The sequence below is a fragment of the Calidris pugnax genome, unplaced genomic scaffold (genome assembly GCF_001431845.1).
Source record: "Calidris pugnax isolate Ruff unplaced genomic scaffold, ASM143184v1 scaffold145, whole genome shotgun sequence".
Lineage (NCBI taxonomy): Eukaryota > Metazoa > Chordata > Aves > Charadriiformes > Scolopacidae > Calidris > Calidris pugnax.
Genome location: NW_015090939.1, coordinates 1,031,207 through 1,039,370, shown reverse-complemented (window position 1 = coordinate 1,039,370; position 8,164 = coordinate 1,031,207). Strand labels below are relative to the sequence as shown.

The 8,164-nt window shown below is 44.3% G+C and overlaps 1 protein-coding gene across 1 annotated transcript in view; it reads left to right on the top strand.

Annotated features, from left to right (window-relative positions):
* Positions 1–2,841: 2,841 nt before the first annotated feature.
* The window catches only part of BARX2 (BARX homeobox 2), a 51,598-nt gene continuing 46,275 nt past the window's right edge, over positions 2,842–8,164 (top strand). Inside the window, exon 1 of the mRNA XM_014951821.1 lies at positions 2,842–3,157. Coding sequence (XP_014807307.1) covers positions 2,971–3,157 — 187 coding nt within the window. The 5' untranslated portion in view covers positions 2,842–2,970. The remainder of the gene's footprint in view (positions 3,158–8,164) is intronic.

Below are 8,164 nucleotides of genomic sequence, written 5' to 3'. Positions count from 1 at the left end.
GGGGTTGGAGGTGCTGGGCAAACCGCGTCAAGTCTTCTGCCCCTTTGGCTTCCCACCCTCCCCTCCCAGCCCCATTTCTCCACCGCTAGAGAAACCTCCAGGAGAAAGGCTGTCCTACATGGGAAGAGTTCTGGGGGCTCCAACAGCTGCTGGGGGGTTTGAGTCCCCTTGGCAGATGTTTGCTATTCCAGCCACTTCATTAATGTCGGAAACAAAACCCCTGATTATTCCTGACCAAAGCACCCCCCTTTTTGATTGACAGCCCGTGTGTGTTTCATACGCCATAACTCACCCTATTGCTATGGCCACTGGTTTTTTTTTCTTTTTAAAAAGTTATTTAATAAAAGAAATAAAATTTCTAGAGACGTGCCAGGGTACGCTCATCTCACCTGCTGGTTGATGCTCTGATGAGGGCATCGGTGTTTCTAGAGCATGGGCAGAGGTGCCAGCCCCCCATTTCTGTAAATCCAGCCTTTTAGATGTGAGAAATTAGTTTTTAAAGACAAAAGGAGCCTCTTGTCTTACATTTGGTTGCGTGCGACTGAGGGGAGCTGACACTTCTTCTGGGCTGGATCTTGTGGGGCTCGTGGAAGACTCTTTGATTTCTCTATCGTGCTCCCAATTTGGGAAACGTTCCTCTGCTGCATCTCGTCAGGTTTTGGGAAGTCAATAAATGCAAAATGAATTTGGAGTGGGGGGCAGAGGGGCTGCCCAGACACCGAGGAGACGCGGTGTGGAGCAAAACGCCGTTTGCTGCTGGTTTCTGCTGCTTCGGGATTTAAATCAGTTGCTTCCTCAGGATATTGCTTCAGAAATATTCTTTTTAGTAATTATCAGCAAGCACTAATTGTTTAAGCTAACGTTACTGGTGGTTATTTTGTTTCCTTGAAAAAATACGGCTGAAAAAGAGGCAAAAACAGGCGTGTTCCCAAAATGTTTTATGGCTGAATTAAGCAGTGAGTATTCATAAAGCTGCATGCGTAATGAAGTCAGCACATCTTAAATACTTGCAGTTTGTTTAGCAACAGCTTAAGTAATTTAAAAATAGTTATATCATCAGGGGAAAAAAAAGTCCTTGAACTCCTTAATGGTTGTTGTCATTCTAGTTAAATTCCTGGTCGCAAGAGCGCTTTAGTTTCTCAAAATAAAAAGAAGTAAAACCAATTTCCAACTGATATATTTGAAACGAGAGTGCCGTTTCAGTGAGCAAGGCGCTTTGTTTTATCTTTCTTTTCATATATTTTGCTGTGCCCTTGTTTTTTAAAACCACGTAACGAGTTTTTAAGGAAAAAAAGTTCAAAGGATATATCAAAAGTATTGTGTTTCCTTGCGTCTGCCTTCCAGTTCTGACAGTGCGCGGACAACGAACACGGGGGTCTTTTTTTCTTGGTTTTAGGGCTGTCCAAATCGGCAAATGTAGCTCTGAAGTTTAAAGCCAAATGACACTCGTAATTGGAAAAGAAATAGTGCTTTTGCCAAAGAGATTAAAGATAGTTTATAGAATTTTTTTTGGAAGGATCTTAAAATTATAGATCAATAAAATAAAAGTAGCTCAAATAGTTTGTAAGGTTGAGACCGTTGTTTTCTCCTGCAAAAACTTAAGTTTTCTCATAGAAAATAAAAGTTTGCTGCCATTTGGATCACCAAAGCATGAAAACTAAACTGTGGCTGATAATATTTTGTAGATTATACTGAAATCCTTGTATGTCACCTGCAAATAATTTTTATTTTTTGGGGGGGTGGCACATTTCCATAACTCTCTTCACCCATTTAAATTCTGTGGCCAGGAGTAATTGCGAGCTGTTTCTGGAGTAAAACCAGGCAGCAACGGGTGAGAAATGGGGAAAGGCTCCTCCTGATGTGCCTTCCCCTGAATAAGGTGTCCAAACGGTGCAGTTTCTCAGCAAAATTTGGGAGCAACCCCCTCCCTGCCCCTCGGGGAAACTGCAAAATAAAACTCGGGGAGGAAAAAGAGCTTTAAGGGAGAAATCTCAGCACCCCAATAGCGGGCTAGGAGGGGTCTGGCCTCTGCAGAAGGGGCTCAAAACTCATTTTTGAAAAAATCCAGCTGAGATAAGCAGGGATCTACCGGTAAATTAAGGATCCACCAGTAATTAATTTTGGGCTGCGGGGACTAACGCCGCTCTGGAGCAGGCACTGTTTGCTTCGGGAAGGCACCTATAAATAGTAATTTATTTATTTTTACCCTCCTCCCCGCCGCTTTCCAGCACTTTGTGGCCGGGGAATAGATTTGATACCGAGGGGAGGAAGCTTCGTTGTTGGGGGGGAGGCTCGGGAAAGAGGCGCTCCTTCTGCATTTGCGGGGATGGGCACTTTTAATTTATTTTAAAGTCATTCCAGGCTTGGGAAGGGGAGGGGGAAGAAAGGAAGAAGGGGGGAAGAAAGGAAGAAGGGGGGAAGAAAAAAGAAAAAAAGGCAGCCCCAATCTGGAACCTGAAAAAAAGGAGGAAAAAAGAGGAAAAAAAATCCAGGCTTGGGAAGGGGAGGGGGAAGAAAGGAAGAAGGGGGGAAGAAAGGAAGAAGGGGGGAAGAAAAGAGAAAAAAAGGCAGCCCCAATCTGGAACCTGAAAAAGAGGAGGAAAAAAGAGGAAAAAAAAAAAGAAAGAGAGAAGCACACCCCGGTATCTTAAAATAGCGAGCGGGGAGGGGAGAGGCGGGGAGGATCCTCCCAGCCGGGCTCAGGGTGACAATGGTGCTCGTCGGGGAGCAGCGGGAGCCCTGATTGACAGCCGGAGCCTCCCAAAAAAAGCCGCGGAGAGATGCTTATCGGCAGGTTTATATAGCGGGGGCGCGGAGCGGGCGCGGAGCGGCAAGAGCCGGGGCAGCGCTGGGAGGAGGCGGTGGAGAAAGGGTTGGTTGGGGTTTTGGGGTTTTTAGGGTCGGGGGGGTGCCCATGCCCGGCCGGCAGAGGCTCTGGCAGCCCCCGCAGCCCCCGCGGGTCGCCCCGCCATGCACTGCCAGCCCCAGGCTCGGCTGGTGGCTCCCGGCCGTCCCAAGGCAGGCAGGAGGCGCTACAAGACCTTCATGATCGACGAGATCCTTTCCAAGGAAACCTGCGATTACTTCGAGAAACTTTCCCTCTATTCCGTCTGTCCGTCCCTCCTCGTTCGGCCAAAACCTCTCCACTCCTGCGCCGGTAAGCCCTTGTCCCCCCCATTTTTTCCCCCTCTCCCCCATTCCCCATCCTAGGGATGCTCTGGGATGCAGAGGTTCGCCACCAGAACCTCTCCCTCCTTGGTAGGACCAGCAAACTCCTCCCGAAGTGCAGATTCCCCCAGCCCTAAACCCCAATTTTCACGCCCCCTCCCCACAGAAAGGGGTGGTGTTTGCTCCCCGTGTTTTCCAGGGAGATTAGAATAATAAATCACGGCGCGCAGTGGGGGGGTTCACTGAATTTCACTGAATTTTAGAGTTGGAAGGGACCATAGAGATCATCTAGTCCAACTCCCCTGCTGAAGCAGGATTGCCTAGACCTAGAGCATGTTACTCAGCTCCGCTCTTCCTCGGGGTGCTCCTAAATCGCTAATCAAGGCGACCCGTAACGAGCTAAGAGGAGCACAGGTCCTCCAGGAGAAAGTGGCCTCGACCTTGTGGTCGTAGAAACCATTGGTGGATGTTTTTTTGTCATTGCCATCTCTGGGAGTACAAAGAAATTAATAGAAATTAATAGAAAATTCAGAAACAGGGAGAAGGTGCTGTTGAGACACGTTGTTTTCCACCCTAAATTCTCCCTCCCTGTGAAAGGCTCTTTCTAACAGAGAAAACGTGGAAATATTTGGGTTGGTTTTGCAGATACAGACACCACAAGTAAATAACAGACAAATGGATCTCTGTCCTGGAGAGATCCCACTGATTTTAGTGCAAAAAAAGGAGCATTTTGGGGGGTTTTGGGGGGTTTGACCATGGGCATTATTAAATTTCACAAACAGATTGGTCTAATGTCAGCTTCTAAAAATCCGTGTTAAAAATAAAAAATATTATTCTTATCATGCATTCCAGATTTTTAAAAAAAGAAAAAAAGAAATCCCTCTTTTTCTGACGAAGTAGGCACTTTTCCAGATTTATATTCTTCCCGTAAGGCAAGACTCGCAGTGGTGATACCTAATGTTTTAAGAGAATCAGATGATGAAACTGAAACTTAAGAATATGGTCTTCAAAAAATCTTAATTGTCGAAAAGTATGTGTAAAGGACTAACCCCCGGCAAAATAATGTCTATTTCAAGGTCATAAAATTCTATTTTTCTTCTCTCTCTTTCCTGGGAATGTTCGTTTTGCGTTTGTATTGGTGTGTTTAAAAATTTGAGACCTGCTTTTTTGGCTTAGGTTTGGTGTTTTGTTTCGGTTTTAATGCTGAGCTGAATATAAATAAGAAGGAACTTTTCGGGTCTTAGTAGAGCTGTGCTAATATAAAACTTGCTGTTAGTTTACCTGAGAGTTTGATGAGTAGAATAAACCCTTGGTCCAAGCATAAACCTTCCTCCGGCCCCAATATTTACTTTGTAAATATTAATAATTAAAGCTTCAGAAGTGACTGGGGGGGCAGATCAGAATTAAGACCCACGATGGCCAACTTTTGGAAAGAGGTTAAATGCCCAGTGTGATCCTCATTCAACATTTATTTCTTCCGATCGATCTCTGCGGGTCATTCTTTGCCTTCTCTAACCAATTGTGGGCATATTTTTCATACAAGATGAGCTGGTTGTTAATCAAGATATTGCTGACAAGGGAATTTTTTTCAGAGCTAATCCCTCGCTACTGCAGAGAGAGTGAAATTTGGGGTGCTTGGCCAAAATAGGCATGAATGTCCCCAATGGGTGGGTGGGAGCCCACAGTTCCGCGGGGAGAGCCAGCAAGAGGGGAGAGATTTCTCTCTCCTTCTGGACAGGAAAAGAAAGCTCCCTTTAGTAGGAATATTCCCCTGAATATTTACCACCATCCCACCAACTCCACGTCAAAAAACAGGACCTGAATGTCGCCTCCAGGCTGAGGGATCCCCAACATTTTCCATGCGTGGGGCGTTTCCCAGCAGCTGTTTGGAGCCTCACCCCCCACCCCCACGGGGAAAAAAAAAGAGAGAATTATTATTTTTTTTTAAATATGTACTTCTGTCTCAAGTACAGCAAACATTGTCTTTGCGAGACTAATATAAATTCATTAAACAATCGTTAATAATCCTCAAATGATTCAGCAGTGGATTCGGAGTGACGCTAGCGTGACTCCTGTGGTTTCTCATCAATTAAAGCCTTATTTTTCTTTGTGCCTGGGCTATTTAATGAATTTGCCCTCAAGACTGTGTTTCTAGCCCAAGCTCTGGCCTGTCCCTGTGTCGGGGTGGATCGTGAATATCTGCTTCTGCTGGAATAAGCTTTATGGAGTCGCAGTGCTTGAGAAGTGAATGCGGAGAGAGGTTTTCTTGCGGGATTAAAACCATAAAAGAAACTGCTATAAAAGGTCAGCGATTCCAAATTGTAAGTGTCCTGAGGTTTATAGGGATGACTGAAGTCCTACATGAATTAGGTAATGGGATTTTTTAAAATTTATTATTATAAAAGAGGAAATTCTGTCATTGTCTGAGAAACGGACAATACCGCAAAAGATAACTAAATAAGAAAGAATTTGAAAAAGAGCCAACACGAATCTGTTAAAAAAAAAAAAAAACAACAAACCAAAACCAAAAACAAAACCCAACCAAAAAACAAAACCCAAACTCAAATAACTCAGAGACTCCAGACTGCAGAAATACAGCGCTGGGGCATTTCGACTTGCTGCCTGCGTTTCCTTTGTCTCTTGAGTTAATCAGCACTTCGTCTCTTTGCGGTCTCGAAGAAATGAATCTTAATCTAAATCACAGAAATTTCCCTTGGCAGCAGAGTCACGGCCGGGGTTTGGGAGCGTCTGAAACGCTAATGAGTGATTAGTTACTTCAGCTGAGCTGCTCCTCAGTGCCGGGGCTTTTTCTCCAGTCAGGAGTCGAATTTTTTTGGAGGCGTTTTCATGGGCTGAGGAGTTGGTAGTTCTTTCATCTTGGGTGAAGTCAGAGCAGTTTTGATACGCTTTCATAATTTATTTGGAGCTGAAAGATAGAAGCCGTTTAAGTCGCCCGATGTGTGTGTTTAACAGCACCCCTTGGAAAGAGGAGAGGTCTGAGAAGCCTTGGGAACCAAATGGAAAATATTTTTTTTCTTTTGGCGATGATCAAAGAGTAAATATTTAAGTCTGTGCAGCTGAACTGGGAGAAAACAAAATTATCAGGCAGAGGGGGGTGGAGGGGAGAAGGAGAGTTCGGGAATTTTCCTGCACGTGGTGAGGGAGAAGAGGGGTGTTTGAGTCGTGAGGACCCCTCTGCCACCCCCCCATCCATCCCTTCATCCAGCTTCCCAAATCCAGACTCCCAGCTTCAGCTCTCAGTGCCTTGGACAGTATTTATTATTATTTTAGTGTTATTTTTATTATTAATATTATTTCGGTGGTGCGAAGCTCACCCATCTCATTGGGGACATTCCCAGTTTGAGTCGTGAGGACCCCTCTGCCACCCACCCCCATCCATCCCTTCATCCAGCTTCTCAAATCCAGACTCCCAGCTGCACCTCTCAGTGCCTTGGACAGTATTTAGTATTATTTTAGTGTTATTTTTATTATTAATATTATTTGGGTGGCGCAAAGCTCAACCCGTCTCACTGGGGACATTCCCAGTTTGAGTCGTGAGGACCCCTCTGCCACCTCCCCCCCCATCCATCCCTTCATCCAGCTTCCCAAATCCGGACTCCCAACTGTACCTCTCAGTGCCTTGGACAGTATTTCTTATTATTTTAGTGTTATTTTTATTATTAATATTATTTGGGTGGCGCAAAGCTCAACCCGTCTCACTGGGGACATTCCCAGTTTGAGTCGTGAGGACCCCTCTGCCACTCCCCATCCATCCCTTCATCCAGCTTCTCAAATCCAGACTCCCAACTGCAGCTCTCAATGCCTTGGACAGTATTTAGTATTATTTTAGTGTTATTTTTATTATTAATATTATTTGGGTGGCGCAAAGCTCAACCCGTCTCACTGGGGACATTCCCAGTTTGAGTCGTGAGGACCCCTCTGCCACCTCCCCCCCCATCCATCCCTTCATCCAGCTTCCCAAATCCGGACTCCCAACTGTACCTCTCAGTGCCTTGGACAGTATTTCTTATTACTTTAGTGTTATTTTTATTATTAATATTATTTGGGTGGCGCAAAGCTCAACCCGTCTCACTGGGGACATTCCCAGTTTGAGTCGTGAGGACCCCTCTGCCACCTCCCCCCCCATCCATCCCTTCATCCAGCTTCCCAAATCCAGACTCCCAACTGTACCTCTCAGTGCCTTGGACAGCATTTCTTATTATTTTAGTGTTATTTTTATTATTAATATTATTTGGGTGGTGCGAAGCTCAACCCGTCTCACTGGGGACATGTCCCAAGCTCTTCGCGCTGGGAGAGCCCCAACCCAAATTTTTCTTTGGAAAGCAAAATGCAATTCCTCGTGAAAACGATCCATCATCAGCTTAAAATTGGGTGTATGAACGTGTATTGTGGGATTTATTGAGCCAAATAAACAAGGCTGAACTCACACGGAACCTGTGACCAAGCGTCCAGGTTCACGGCCATTAATGATAACGAACAAAAAAAAATAAATATTTAAACAGAAATATTTTCAGATGGTGGTTAATACCTCTTTGATTTATGGCTTTTTGGATTGCGATGACATAGTGAAAACATTTCTTTTGTTTCGCGATATTTATATTTTTATTGGCTTTTCATGTTATGTCATATCTAATTAATTTGCACAAGTAATGATTACAGTGTTCCTGTGCGCCGTGCTTGGTTTGCTGTAGGGATTTCTGAAGGCTGCTTTTGGACTGAGCAGAGTCCTGTAGGAATCACTTTTCAAATTGCCTTTATATAATTTTTTCAATTTTATATTTAAAAATATTTCTAGGCGAGTCTACACCAATTTTGGGTTTTTTCCTTTAATTTTTTTTTTTTTAAATTTTGCTTTAGCGATACATTTTAAAATCCAAATGTCATATTTGTAGTTGAGGGCATGATAAAGAATCAAAGGACATTGTCAGTGTACGATGTTAGGAGCTCAAACTGGAAATCTTTCGTATTATCAAAG